Genomic DNA, 14,950 nt, shown 5'->3' with positions numbered 1-14,950 from the left:
ACACTTCAAAAACATGTATGGCAGGTTTTTTTGGACATACTAAATTATCCTTAGGTGTGATTGAGTGCGTGCTTGTCCTGGCGTGCCCTGCAACTGACGGGCATCAAGCTCAGGGGTATCACCCGCGAAATCGCCTACTCCCACAAGTCAAATGGGATGCGCACCAGCAAGACCTTTATGAGGATAAGTGGCTATAGAAATGGATTGATAGATGGTAAAGTCACCATGGAAAAGGTGGGCAGTTCGTCGGAATTTATTTATTTATTTTTTAACCGAGGGACTAAGACCGATGAAGCAGTAGATTTTGTCATTCATTTTAATTCATCGTTGTAATTGTGAAAACCTGTCACCTGTCACCTCACTCAATTACAACTTCCAGAATTCTGAGACGTGTTTCAATTGCCATATACTTTGGCTCATGGAAGTGTACACAGTCTAAAAAGGGAGCAAGCATACGCGTAACATGTAACATGTAACAGTTGAAATGTTCAAATTTTTTTTTTTGCCACTGTGTGAAAATGTTTAGGCAAGAATGTCTCCAGGGATTCAAGGCTTTTAAAATAGTGATGGTGATATGAAGCTTTATGAACCATCAAAACCTTTAAGCAAATATTCCAACACATGTACCATTACTTCATTGGGATTTATGCCCTCTATGGTATCAAGAGTTTGCTAAAATTTACTACAATCTAAAACTGTAAAACATAGGAATGTGCATGTGTTATTTTGTATCAGTGCTTGTAAATACATAAGGAAAATTAAACATTATGTTTCATTGGTTTAAAAAAATAATAATCCAAAATCGCTTGGATTGAGGCAGTCAGTCTTCCATGAATAGCTGAAAATGGCAGGAGACATGTTCCAGTGCTTCCAAATTCCATCCATTCATCCGTCCATTTTCTAAAGCCGCTTATCCTCACAAGGTTGCAAGCTTGCTGGTGCCTATCCCAGCTGACTTCTGGCAGTAGGCAGGAGACACCCTGAAGTGGTCACAGGTTACACAGAGACAAACCTCCATTCACACACCCAATTACACCTAAGGAAAATTTTGTGTGTCTAATATACCTACCATGCGTGTTTTTGGAGTGTGGGAGGACGACAAAGTGCCCGGAAAAAATCGGAGCCAAGTGGATTTGAACACCGGTCCCGGAACTGTGAGACAGACGTGCTATTCCCTGCATCAACGAGCCGCCCTGCTATCATGATATACTGTATATTAAAATAATATAAGCAATTAAAAAAAAAATCAATGAGATAACAATAGAGCTGGGCAGAAAAAACACAATGGAACCCAGTGACGTCACTCGTTTCTAAGGACACAGCAAACTAGACGAAAAACCATCAGAAGGTCACCATCACTGCCGATACCAGCCTATAGCGCTTACAGGAGGAGGATCAAACTGGATTAGTGGGGAAGCCAGAGCCACAAAAATACAATATTGCCAAATAAACAACTTAATGCCTAATAAAGAATAATTCTTCAAATAACAAATAAAACCTCTCTCTCTCTCACACACACACACACACACAAACATTTACTCATAAAGATGTCTGCAGTCTCCTCCAACAAGTGTGCCAATTGCAGCGTGCAGTGAACTAACTAGCCAAGTGGTGATGAATAGGTGGACAACACATAATGAGGAAGAGAGAACCCGATTCAGTGAATACAGGCACTGTAAAACAGCAGCAACCCCACCTCTACTAAAGGATTATGCTGGCAATACTCCAATTAGTAGCCATAAGCAGACTAATATCAAAGTAAAATTAATTGATGAACCTTGATGAAAACCTACAGCTGTCAAACATTTGGCGAGTACCAGTTGTGCATAATAGCCCATGATGTCAAATTCAGAATGGAACTGGTGATGTGCAGTACAGGAAACAGAGCTGGGTGAGGGTGAGATGCGTTGTGAACTTCCCAAAAAAACACAATTACGGTATTATCCAAGAATAAAACCTGTCAACAATTGTCCCTCTAATTTTCAGTGCGTCTGAGAATTTGCACAAACTCCCTGAGCAGGTTGGGACCAAGATGAGCAATTTCAGATATGTATACAGTGATTCGCCGTGCGAAAATCTGATGTCGCTCCCAAAGTGCCCTATATCACATAACTCACATTTTGTCATTAATTAGCAAGGAAGGAGGGAGGGCTCTGAGTATATCCAGGAGCCTAGCTGAACGATGATGCAAGGCAGCTCGGAACTTTAAGAATTCATGTGAACAACACGACCTGATGATGTCCAACAACTTTTGAACATATGTGTAGACCAGTAATGTGCTTCTGGGTACGTATACCGTCATTTATGAGGGGATAGCTGAGGTGACCACTACAAGTGTCATCCAGCACCAATACTGGAGAACAATGCATATATGATTGTTTTATTGCATTGTGTTGCGAAATAAATCACAACAATTTTTGTTCGTTTTCAATAAGTTTGATATCATTATTGTTCTTTATTTTTAAATCTTGAGCAATAGGTGTTTTAGGGCATGATAGTGTAATGTATATTGCACTTGTCACCATGGTAATAAACAAGCCACAAGTTGTGAAAAAGAAATAAAAGTCTCACTCACTTTCATCGCATGTTCTTCTACTTTCATACACGCCGATAGCCATTTAATCTTAAGAGAAGCGCTTTTACTTTGGCTTGGTGAGTGAATGTGTCACTGCTCGTTTGCCAGGGATTAGCATTTGCATCTCTTAACTTCACTGTTGTTAGCTAGTTAACACGCACGGGGTGTATATGCAGGGAACGTTTCTGTCAATGTGTTTGAATGGATGAATAGTGTAAGTGAAACGTATTGTATCATTGGCTGGAAATGTGTCACTCGCTTAGTCACAATGCAAAATGGTACTAAAAACAACATTACTGGTCTAACTAATCCCATAAAATGAGGCCTAATATCAGACATTATTACATACGTTTATATTGCATTTTGTTTTATGCGCAGCATAGATTTTCTTGTGCGCTGAGAATGTGCGAGCAGTTCCAATCGATAGGGAGAGCAGTGTTTGAAAAAACACACATGAGTCCAATTGAATCGGTTTATTGGTTGGTCGCCAATTGGTCCAACCCTAAAAACTAAAAGTTATACATAAAACACATCACGATGTCTTTTTAAAATAATAAAAATCCAAACTAAAACATACGTCATGGAGTCGATGGTCTACGAGGTTCCAACTTCCTCTGCCACCATTCTAGAGTCATGTCAGGGTCACGTGTCGTTGGTCAAGAAGGGATATAGCAGGCTGCCCACTGGAAAGGGTGGGACAAAAAGGGTGTACTGGTGGAGTTTACTCATGACTTTGTGTCAGAAGGTCCAGCCTCTGCAACTTGCACTCACAGGCCCTTAATGCACTGCTGTCAGGCCGAGAAATAGCAAGGCCTCTGCCACTTGCACCTCAGGATTAGACAGCCACCAGCTCATTCGTCATGGCACATGTCCAGTCCAGGTATCAGCCATCAACCCCTTTTCCCTGACCTACTGTCCTTAATAAAAGAGTGAGTAGTTCCGCCCCCAATTGTGATTGGGCCTCTGGCCAGCATGTCAAACTTGATTGGCTCTAGTTCAAGTGCGGGTCCGTTGTCAATTAAGAGCAGGTGTAGAAGCCATGTAATGCAGACAACACAATGACAAATTCACATCAAAAAGTCCCCCACTTACATCTCAACTAACGTTTTTGCACAGTGTCTTTTACTGGTGACGGTTTCAGAAGATCGAAGGTGGTGGGCATATCTCTCTTGAACATCAAACTGGCAGGAGATGTCTTCGAGGTTGCATGTGGAGTGTTATGGTAGTTAACAGTAATTTGTGCAGTCTCTGATGAAATGTTCCTTGACCTTGTGAGGCTTTTAATACAAGTTTCATTATCTGTATGAACCTTTCTGCCAGGCCATTTCATACAGAATAGGATGGAGCTGATTTAATGTGTTGCACTTGATTTCTTGTGAAACCAACTGAGGCCATTGTCAGAGACTAACTGTGTAGGAGATCCAAAACGACAAAAAAATTCTCCTCGTTCCTTGATGGTCTTCTGTGTGGTTGTTGACTTCATGGTAGCCACTTCAGGCCACTTGGTATGTGTATCGACAGCCACAAGAAACATTCAATCTGGACAGATTGAGGAAATAGCTACAAATTTAGGTATTGTAGCTTTTCGCCATTTCCTTCATTCACACTTTTCCACTATGCCCTGCATGAAGTTGATGTAACACTTTTCTTCATAGTGACATGGGAATAATGACTCCCCTACCCCATAGCAAACAACCAGCCTGAACAGATAGCTCCTCCCACCTCCCAAGGAAGGGGTTCATGTTTGAATCATCACCTACAGGGTGTCCCTTAATGATTAGGTCCGTGAATGCAGACAATACCGGTTCATTTATCGATCCCTTCTTTAATTGTGCAGCTGAAACAGGTATTTTAGAAAATGTCTACAGTGTACGAATTAGTCTTCATGACAGGAATTGGCAACCTGGCCAACCCATCTGCATTGCAATGAGAGTCCAATTTATGATACCTGATGTCTTATGAATGTCCTGACAACAGCAAAGCCCATCTCTGCAGAGTGAGGCAGCAAGAGATGGTATTCCATGGTATGGTCCGAGGACGGTCGTGAGAGATCCGTGGTCAGTAAAGAATGTGAACTTTCGTCCATACAAATACTGGTGAAACTTCCTGACCCCGAACATAGTGCTTTGCACTTCCCGTTTCAGTTGAGCATGGTTAGCTTCTGCCTTGTTCAGTGTCCTCCAAGCAAAAGAAATGACATGAGATAGTAGCGCTCCCACACCATTGGGAGAGGCGTCACAGGCTCGCTGAGTCAGAAATGACGAATTAAAATAAGTTAGAAAGTCTGAAGCTGTTAGCGCATGCTTCGCCTTCTGAAAAGCCTCCTTGTTCTGTCCTCCCAAGATGTTAAGGTGGTTTTCGTCAAGGTAGACAGACAGCGAACAGCAAAATGAGGGCAACTTCTTTAATAGTTGTGTCGTTCTCACTCATTTTTATTTTGTAAAACTGCAAAGAATATATACCAAACGTAAGTATACATATGTGAAAATCACATCTTACCAAATGTAGACAATGTAGACAACTGTGAAGATTAAATCAAACATACAACCACAAATAATGTTCTCTTCAATATGAAATGCTAATAGGCTAACGCGAAAATGCTAACAAGCCAACACATTCAAAGGCAGCACCGTTTAACATGCTAATATAAACTAACATTAGCCAGCTTATTATCTATAATGACACGAATGACCAACCATGGGCATATTAGGGCAACAAATATTCCACTAAAGAAAACGACTCACAGACACTCGTGGGCCAGCTCTCGTAAGGACGGACAACAAACGTGAGGCATCGACATAACTGCTCCCAACTGGAACACCTCCCCCTCCCCTTCAGAAATGCACTCCCAACAGCGGCCAGAGGCGGCGCCAAAAAACGAAAACCAAGGCACAGGTCTAACTGTTTTAACTGCTCCAGAACACTCCTCGCCTGGTATAAGTCCTTTATACCACTATGTATTTTGTTCTTTTCGAGTCTTGCTTGAAGGTTCCTTCTTGTCCTCACTGGGAATGCTCTTGACGACGAGACCGATGGGCCATTCATTGCATTTGACTTGTTCGTTTTTAAGAAGGACAATGTCTCCAACTTGGGTGTTGTAATTGTCTTTGCTCCATTTCTTCCTGGTCTGCATGTTTGCCAAATACCCTTGTAGATCTTTTGGGTCAAACTCTTCTTCTGGTGCAGGAGCAGCACACGCCTTTTGTGTGAGAAGCATCGCTGGTGTTAAGACAGTGGGACACTCTGGGTCAGGGTCGATGAAAGGGTCTAGCTTTGACAGGGGGTTTGTTTTGGAGACAGGTTTTCCTTTTTCCAGTTGTTTAAACTCCTCTCCCGGCTCTAGCACATGCACCATCTCTGCTTGCTGGTTGTCAAGCATGCCTTGCATGAATTCAACGAAGTGATCTCTCATGTCTGCTGTCTTGTCTAAGCTCTTACGAAGGGTGGAGAGTCGCTCAAGAGTCTGGACTCGATTATTAGGCAGTCGGCTTAGTGTTGCAAATGGTAGGGGTGCCATCCATGTGTTGGACTCATCTTGACACATTTCCTTTTTCTTTTTCATAATGGTCAGGAATTGTTTATTGTCGACTGAGGGTGCAGGACTCTTGTCGTCTCCCTTCCTTATGAGCACTGTGTTTCTAAGATTGTCTGGTTGGTCTCTGTGGTGAGTGTCTCCCAGTTGGTTTGCAGGCAACTTTTCTTTTACATCGATGCTGTTTGTGCATGGACTGATATACGATGGTCTCCCTTTGAGCAGTGTGTTGGTTTTGAAGGTCTTCTCTGTGGTTGGCTTGTGTGTCCCTTCGAAACTGACATCTCCTATCACCACCCAGCCAAGGTCAAGACGCTGGGCAAATGGCGCGTCCTGTGGCCCATTGCGTTGTTCTCTCACCTTGTGCAGACTCAACACATCTCTTCCTAAGAGCAGTAAAATTTGTGCCTTTTCATCAAGATCTGGGATTTTGTGTGCTATTGGCTCCAAGTGTTGATGATGATGTGCAACATCAGGAGATGGTATCTCAGAACGGTCTTTTGGAATCATGTCACACTCAAGCAACGGAGGAAGAGGCACCTTTGTGTGGCCATCAATGGATTCAATGATAAAGTGCTTGGCTTTTCTTCCTTCCATTTCCACAAGACCTGAGCAGGTTTTGAGTGTGTATGGCTCCTTATGTCCTATGACACCAAACAGATTGAAGAACTCAGACTTCGCAAGAGAGCGGTTGCTCTGATCATCCAAGACAGCGTAGAGCTTGACTGACTTGTCCCTCTGTCCTTCTGGATACACCTTGGCTAGGCAGATTTTTGCGCAAGACCTGGAACTACGCCAGTCTCCACACACTTCCGTGCACAGTGTTGTTGCTGAGGTTGAGTCTGTCTTCTCTTCCGGCTCCTCGCCGTGATCTTCCAACTCTGGCTGTGGATTGGTGAGATTTGTGTCATATGGTGGAGGACCTGGGTGTAATGCTGAAATGTGTTTTTTACTTTCACATTCAATACAGATAGTTTCAACTGTACAGTCCTTTGCCCCGTGTTTGGTGGATGCACAGCATCGAAAACATATCCTGTTCTCTTTCAGGTACATTTTCCTTTCTTCTAGAGTCATGTTGCGGAAACCGCGACACTTCCGGAGCGGGTGCGGTTTCTTGTGGAGAGGGCACTGTTTGTCTGGATTGTCAATTGTGTCGATTTCTGGAGCGTCAGACCCCGACTCATTTATGATGTCTGTTTTTCTCACTGAGATATGCGTTCTATTGAGGTTGTTTGTAGGTTTCTCCATTTTCCCTGCACTTGCGGAGTGGAAGAAGAAGCTGGGGTCATTCCTGATCCTAGCTTGCTCTTGGATGAATCTGGAAAAGACGGTGAAGGGAGGGAATGTGACCTTGTAGTCTATTTTATAATTGGATGCTTTGGTTATCCATTTTTCTTGGAGTGCATATGGCAGTTTCTCCACAATTGGATTGACACCACGTGCTGTGTCAAGGTAAGCAAGTCCAGGTGAAAAACCTTCTGCTTTAACAAGCTCCAACTCCATTAAGAGGTCTCCTAATTCTCTCAGTTTGGCTCCATCTCTGGCAGATATCCTTGGGAATTCTTCGATTTTTTTGAAGAGACTATATTCAATCATCTCAGGAGCTCCATACATTTCTTCTAGGCGCTGCCAGACCATTTGAAGGCCTGCACTAACATCATGAGCCCGTGCAGAGCTGACTCTCTTTGCTTGTGCTGCTGACTGTGGCCCAAGCCATTTGCAGAGAAGATCAAGTTCTTCTCGTGGTGTCAGTGATAAGCCCTTGATTACGTTCAAGAATGAAGCTTTCCAACCACGGTAACTTTCTGGCTCGTCATCAAACTTCTGTAATGTGGCTGACACTAATTCTCGTTTCATGAGATATCGTGCCACATCTTCGATCGGCGATGAGTCTTGGGTGATGTGATGAGGAGGTGATAGGCGAGATGGCTCGCAGCAGCGTGTAGGCTCTGTATTCTGCTGATTAATAGGAGGATGTAGCTGCAACAAATGTGGATGTGCTGGTTGATCCTCATCTCTCTTAAGCATACGAGGTGGAGACAGTTGTGTGACCGGGTTCACACGATGACCTTCACATGCCTTTGTCTTGAAAAGTGCATCCGGGGGAGCCAGAGAGGTGATTGGACATGAAATTGATATTTTTGGTGACACCTTAGGTGGAGCTAAAGGTGTGACTGGATAATAATCATGTTGTATGGTAGTCTGGTAATTCTGGTCATATGGTTGATTGTTCACATACTCTTGAACCCTTTGTACTTTATGCTCAGACGATATTGAGAAGTGTTCATCTCTGTTGAACTTTTCATCTAGCTGCTGAGCTGCAACTTCAAGACTTGTAGCTTCAGCGGTTGCGGCAGCAGCCATTTTCTTCATTCGCAGGACATGTAGCTTAGCTTGAACATCAGCTTGTTGTTTCATAGCTTCTGCCTCCTCTTCAGCATAGGCCAAATGCGCATGTGCAGCTGCCGCTTTGGCTCGCGCTTTGGCAGCTGCGACGCTTGCTAATGACCTACATGAATGCTTTGAGGAGCTAGAGCAACAGGATCTTGTTGCTAAAGATGATTTTGCATCCATTTGGGGTTGTTGCTTTTCCTGGGAATGGTATTTATTGAACTGTTCCTTGTTGTCATCCATGACACACAGTAGCTGTCTCTTTATGGTTGCTTCTGCCGAATAGAGTGTCTTTTTACTGTTCTGTCCTCCCAAGATGTTAAGGTGGTTTTCGTCAAGGTAGACAGACAGCGAACAGCAAAATGAGGGCAACTTCTTTAATAGTTGTGTCGTTCTCACTCATTTTTATTTTGTAAAACTGCAAAGAATATATACCAAACGTAAGTATACATATGTGAAAATCACATCTTACCAAATGTAGACAATGTAGACAACTGTGAAGATTAAATCAAACATACAACCACAAATAATGTTCTCTTCAATATGAAATGCTAATAGGCTAACGCGAAAATGCTAACAAGCCAACACATTCAAAGGCAGCACCGTTTAACATGCTAATATAAACTAACATTAGCCAGCTTATTATCTATAATGACACGAATGACCAACCATGGGCATATTAGGGCAACAAATATTCCACTAAAGAAAACGACTCACAGACACTCGTGGGCCAGCTCTCGTAAGGACGGACAACAAACGTGAGGCATCGACATAACTGCTCCCAACTGGAACACCTCCCCCTCCCCTTCAGAAATGCACTCCCAACAGCGGCCAGAGGCGGCGCCAAAAAACGAAAACCAAGGCACAGGTCTAACTGTTTTAACTGCTCCAGAACACTCCTAAAAGGCCGTCCTCCACTTCCATGCATTTTTCTTTGCACAGCAAATTATAAAATGGTTTCAGTAGTGACAATAAGTTTGGTATGAATTGTTCATAATAATTTAATAGTCTCATGAAAGATTTCAACTGGCTGACATTTAGTGGTGGTGGTGCATCTACAAAGGCTGTGATTTTTGATGATGCCTTGTGCAGTCCCTTTGCATCGATCACATGACTCAAATATTCCACAGATGACTGAAGAAACTCACTTTTGGCCTTTTGAATTCTATCAGTCCATAATCTATCTCTCTGAAGTGTTGTGTCCAAGTTCCACAGGTGCTTGTCATCATCTGCTCTTACACAGAATATCATCCAGGTAGCATTGCACTCCTGGTAATCCACTCAGGATTTAGTCCATACCTATCTGAAATAGCACTGGAGCCTATGTAATGCCTTTAGATGGCGATCTCATGACTCGATTGGCTAACGCAGCCGTCTATTAACTCCAGTACAGTATATGGGCCGTTCACATATCCCTTTGCGCATGCGAGGAAGCCTGTAACTGTTGAAGCGAATGCCCTAACTCCTCCGGGAGCAGGCAGATTACATACAGCCTGGCGACACAAGTACGCTGAATTCTAATTGGCTAAAAACTTCAATTTAAAACTACAATACTACAAGGAGCGTAATCAAATGGATATAAAATGAAATAAAAAGGACAGAATATGGAGACTAATGTTATAAATAAAAATATATATATATATATATATATATATATATATATATATATATATATATATATATATATATATATATATATATATGTAGTAAAAATGAATTTAAAATGAAATAAATTTTCATTATAGTTATTGTGATTATTTTAGTTTATAGTTGATTACATTTATAGTTTATTATTATAATGATGTCAGGTTACGTTAGGCCAGCAGAGAAGGGCTTGCTGGCCCTGATGGTCCACCACTGCCTCAAAGTCTCCACGAGTCCGAATCCCTCCATCCTTTTTTGGTACAGGCTCTATAGGTGTGACCCATTCAACTGGTTGTTCCAAAACTCCCTTTTTTGACCAGCACCTCCAAATCGGTTTCCATTTTAGGCCTAATGGCATATGGCACCTGCCTGGCCCTAATGAATACTGGTTTACTCCCAGGTTTGAGCATCTTTATGGTTTATACCAGGGGTCCCCAACGTGGTGCCCGTGGGCACCAGTGTAGCCCCCAAAGATCACATGAAAAGCCCACAGCCCTGTTCTGCAAATAACTTACAAGAGATAGAACATTGGTAATTTTCTACAAATTTGATAAACAATATACATGTATTACATTTACAATACACATTACACTTATTTACATATATACTACAGCTGTTCCTTAGTTGTAAAAAAATCATTAGCTTGATCGGTGTATTTACAGAAACTGGTACCAATTCGTAATACTCAGTGCCAGAGGTACCAAAGTAGCTCTCAGTTTCAGAAAGGCTGGTGACCCCTGCTTTACACTAAGAGTCATTAACAATGTGCCCTAACTTGCCGCTTCTGGAACATGGACTTTGTTCTTTCATTTTATCACTGTTGTTTATGTACTCTGCCTGTAGCTTGCAACTGCTGAGCATCTTTTGAAACCATCTCCATCATTACGTCTAATTGCTTGAGATGAGCTACACGGAAGCAGGGGCTGCCTGTCAAGCCACTGCCTTATGGTAAAACAGCCAAATGTTGTAGGAAGGCCAGTCAATGCGTCAAAATAAATTGAATAATAAAAAGTGATATATTGCATGAATGGCCTTGGTGCACTCTTATTTTGAAGTGCCTTCCAGAAGACAAATTTGACGGCTGAAAGAGCACATTTTAGGCAGCATGTTCTTTTCAAATGTGATCAGTAGGAATGGCAATCCTGTAACCGGCTTTAAGCACTAAAGTATGCAGTCACACCATGTCCATGTCCATGTTTGCAGGACGCTACGAAGTTTGGAGCTCCATTGTGCAAGTGCAAAGATGGGGGTGAACAATTAAAGGAAAGTATCCTTGGGTTGATGCTAGGACGTTGAATAATTGTCATGCAAAAACGCATCGCATCATAAATAAATAGTGAGACATCCATGGTTTTAGTGAAGTTTCATCAATGCCTCTTCTAAAATGCAATATTCAGGTGTAGCCAACAAATCAAGTTCTATGTATCAAATGCAATAAGCAGATTTTCAAATATCTCAGAGAAGCCTTGAGTTGAAAAGGATAGAAACGCCATAATGCACACCATACAATACAAGGACAGGAGTTAAGAAGGCACATGTGCACATAAAAAAGCTTAACTACCTGTGGTTATTCTTAGAAAATGAGCGCGATGATGGAAAAAACAGTTCAACTACTTAATCAGTGGAGGCATATTTTTTCAAAATCATTCAAAATGTTAGTGCTGGATTGATGGTGTGACAAAATACATGTGTATAAGTACTGTATGGTAAAACATACAAGTTATGATTAAAAATTAAGATATAATTAAAAATCTTGATTGTTAAAAGTCAGTTTGACTTGTTTCAAACCAATGAAGTGTACCGTATTTCTCAGAGTACAAGTTGGGTTGTTTTTTTTCATTTTCAACCCACTTTTTTTCCACAAATCTGTGTTCGAATAACACTAATTTGAATATGAAATAAGTACTATCATGTCATTTGCAAGGCATAAAATTATTTTATATACAGTAATTCTAATTCGATACAGTATGCATCCGTTTGTACCGAACGAGGAAAAATGCACTTTCGTCGATGGTCTCTTTCCTGTCAACAACGTGGCTCATTTATTTCGATGGACTTTGACTTGATAACGAAAAGGTTAACACGACTTCTCTTGTCTCCTTCCGTCCTTGCACTTGAACAAACTGGCATAGATATAGGCAGGTGGAGGGAGAAACTGCGAGGAGCAACCAGCCACGCTCTGCTCTTACCACAGTCGTCACTTAGGTAAAGAACATCCTATGTAAGATGATGAGCAAATAATCTCCAAAGACCTCCATTTCAAACAAATTCGAAGGATCCAAAGATGACTACCCGTTTCCTGGAAGAGTAACGAGGATTTTGAACAATTGACAAGGAATTAGGATAGGACGTCTGGGAGTTAAATGGGAGGAGCATGTCAGATAGGGACACTGTCTTTGAGGGCAGTTGAATTCACATTCAACTGTGTCAAAAGATAAATAAATCATTGAAACTGCAAATCATTTTATTGTTGTAACATTAGTTTCAGCAATCTTGTCTACGTGCAAGCGCACATTGCCTCGCACTTGTCCCGCCCCATACCCCCCGCTCAACCCCCCCCCCCCCCCAATAACCGCAACAGTATGTTATTTGATATATGATGAAGAAATACATCTAATAGTGCCGTCATTTTGTCAGTTTAATAACACACACCATGTGTTATATGTATTATATGTTATAATTGGACAACCATGATCTATGTTACCATTAAAGTCAGGAGTAGACAAACGCGTTTTTGTAAAAAAAAAAACTGTGTATTGAAGTTTATTAGAAAATAGATCAAACATGCCATTTTTTATGTATTTTTTTTACTACTTTCAACCAAAATGTATATATTTTACATGCACATACACTTGCATTTTCTGCAGTAGTAAATATTTTAGCAATTCTAGTCAGTCTTATAATTGCCTTTTCGTAAAATTCACCCAATGTGAAGTAAAATAGGGGAGGGTCGACCTTTAAGTGACATCAACTTGTTCTCTGAGAACTACGGTAAGTACAATATGGTGAAACACAGAAGTCTTGATGAACAAGTAAAAAAATCAGGATTTACTGTAAAATCAAGGGGAGAAATTTCTGTATTATGATATTTGACTCAACTCTCTCCTTTCGAACACATATTAATAACATGACAAGAACGGCGTTTTTTCACCTCCGCAATATAGCTAAAATTCGCCCTATTCTTTCTCTTAGCGATGCAGAAACATTAATTCATGCATTTGTTACGTCGCGCCTAGACTATTGCAACATTTTGTTTTCTGGCCTTCCCATGTCTCACATTAAAAGCCTGCAGTGTGTACAGAATGCAGCGGCGAGACTATTGACAAGGACGAGAAAGTTTGATCATATTACTCCGATTCTAGCTGACCTGCATTGGCTTCCAATACACGTGAGATGTGATTTTAAGGTGTTGTTAATTACTTATAAAATTTTACACGGTTTAGCTCCTTCCTATCTCGTCGACTTAGTATCACCTTATGTTCCGTCCCGACAACTTCGATCACAAAATGCCGGTTTGCTATCGACCCCACGGGCTAAAAAGAAGTCTGCGGGATCAAGGGCATTTTCCATTCGCGCGCCAGTACTATGGAATGCCCTACCTATGGAAGTTCGCGCAGCCACCTCGGTAGAAATCTTTAAATCCCGACTAAAAACACATCTATACTCAAAAGCATTTAGTTAAATTAGCCTGTCTGCAGCCTTCTTCTTTTTTCCTGCCCCCCTCTTCCGGCCGGGAGAGGGGGCTAGCTAGATGGTGAGGGTTGACTTGACCGCCTCCATTGGGTCCTGCGCTGGTCGACCATCACGGGTTAGGAGTCTAGCCGTCTGCGGTCCACCTGGCTGGAATGCGGGATGGTTCCTGCCCAATGGCTTTGCCTGCTGTCAAGACATCACTGCACTATATAGCACAATATGTTTTCTGTAATTTATATTGTTTCTGTGTTCGGTACATGCAGCATCCACTTCAACCTGTGGGCCTGGAAGGGGGCTCCTCCCACCTGTGGTCCCTTCTGGAGGTTTCTGATTTTCCCCAAATTGGGGTTTTTGAGTTTTTCCTTCCCCTTCTGGGAGCTTTGACAGGGGATGCTGTTGTGTACCTTACATTGAAAAGATGTCTCTGTATGACCTCTTTTCATTCTGTGAAGCCCTTTGAGACTTCGGTGATTTAGGGCTATATAAATAAAATTTGATTGATTGATTGATTGTATTGCTATGGTACCCAGCAGTACAAAATCATCTCTCTTTTAACCCAACAACGAGAGCAATACAAATTTGGCAGACTAATAACCTAATTCTCTCTACAGTCAATTTGGATAAACGTGGCATAGCCACACAGTACGGTTTTATTATCAACTGATCAACTGATGAAACGACATTAACACATCCGAGCCTGCTTTACATGTAACAGCCAACATCACTCACATGTCCTGTACATCCAGTACATGAGACAGGGCAATAACCTAGCACGGTGACTACTACACTGTTAAAAATAAAAACAATGGGCCACTTTGTGTGCACCACAGAAACTATGCACCTGTATTTACTTAGTTAAGCCCTGCTGGAGCTTGCAGTGTCAACATTTAGAAACAACTTCCTCTGTCAAGAACAAGCAAGCTACGCCCACTTAGTGTGTCAAATCGGGACTAATTGCCTTCACTAAGCTGACAAGTGAAGGTACGCGATGGATGTCTTAGTGGGTGGGGGGACTGTGGGTAGGGTCGGGGGCCAGACTTGATACTACTCCACTCTGGTGACCTGCAGGTGAACTTGGACTAGTGAGAAAATAACAGGTTCTCCAATTGGGCTAC

At 41.9% G+C, this 14,950-nt stretch overlaps 1 protein-coding gene and 1 long non-coding RNA gene across 2 annotated transcripts; both read right to left on the bottom strand.

Annotated features, from left to right (window-relative positions):
• Positions 1–4,965: 4,965 nt before the first annotated feature.
• LOC148416330 (uncharacterized) lies at positions 4,966–8,505 on the bottom strand. The gene is made up of 2 exons (XM_088426816.1): positions 5,320–8,505; positions 4,966–5,020 (listed from the first exon to the last, which is right to left on the bottom strand). Exon 1 carries the CDS (start codon positions 8,478–8,480, stop codon positions 5,529–5,531), a length of 2,952 nt encoding a protein of 983 aa, XP_088282942.1. The 5' UTR covers positions 8,481–8,505; the 3' UTR covers positions 4,966–5,020; positions 5,320–5,528.
• Positions 8,506–8,861: 356 nt separating this feature from the next.
• Positions 8,862–9,351, bottom strand: LOC148416329 (uncharacterized). The gene is made up of 2 exons (XR_015867262.1): positions 9,216–9,351; positions 8,862–8,916 (listed from the first exon to the last, which is right to left on the bottom strand). It is a non-coding gene; the product is annotated as an uncharacterized LOC148416329 (long non-coding RNA).
• Positions 9,352–14,950: the final 5,599 nt, after the last annotated feature.

Source organism: Hippichthys cyanospilos, chromosome 11, assembly GCF_059441005.1.
Source record: "Hippichthys cyanospilos isolate Australia breed blue-spotted pipefish chromosome 11, RoL_Hcya_1.0, whole genome shotgun sequence".
In the NCBI taxonomy this organism is placed as follows: Eukaryota; Metazoa; Chordata; class Actinopteri; order Syngnathiformes; family Syngnathidae; genus Hippichthys; species Hippichthys cyanospilos.
This window is presented reverse-complemented; position numbering and strand designations above follow the sequence as displayed.

Coding starts and splice junctions, on each gene's coding strand:
- LOC148416330 (XM_088426816.1), bottom strand. CDS start 8,480: ATGAAGAAAATGGCTGCTGCCGCAACCGCTGAAGCTACAAGTCTTGAA.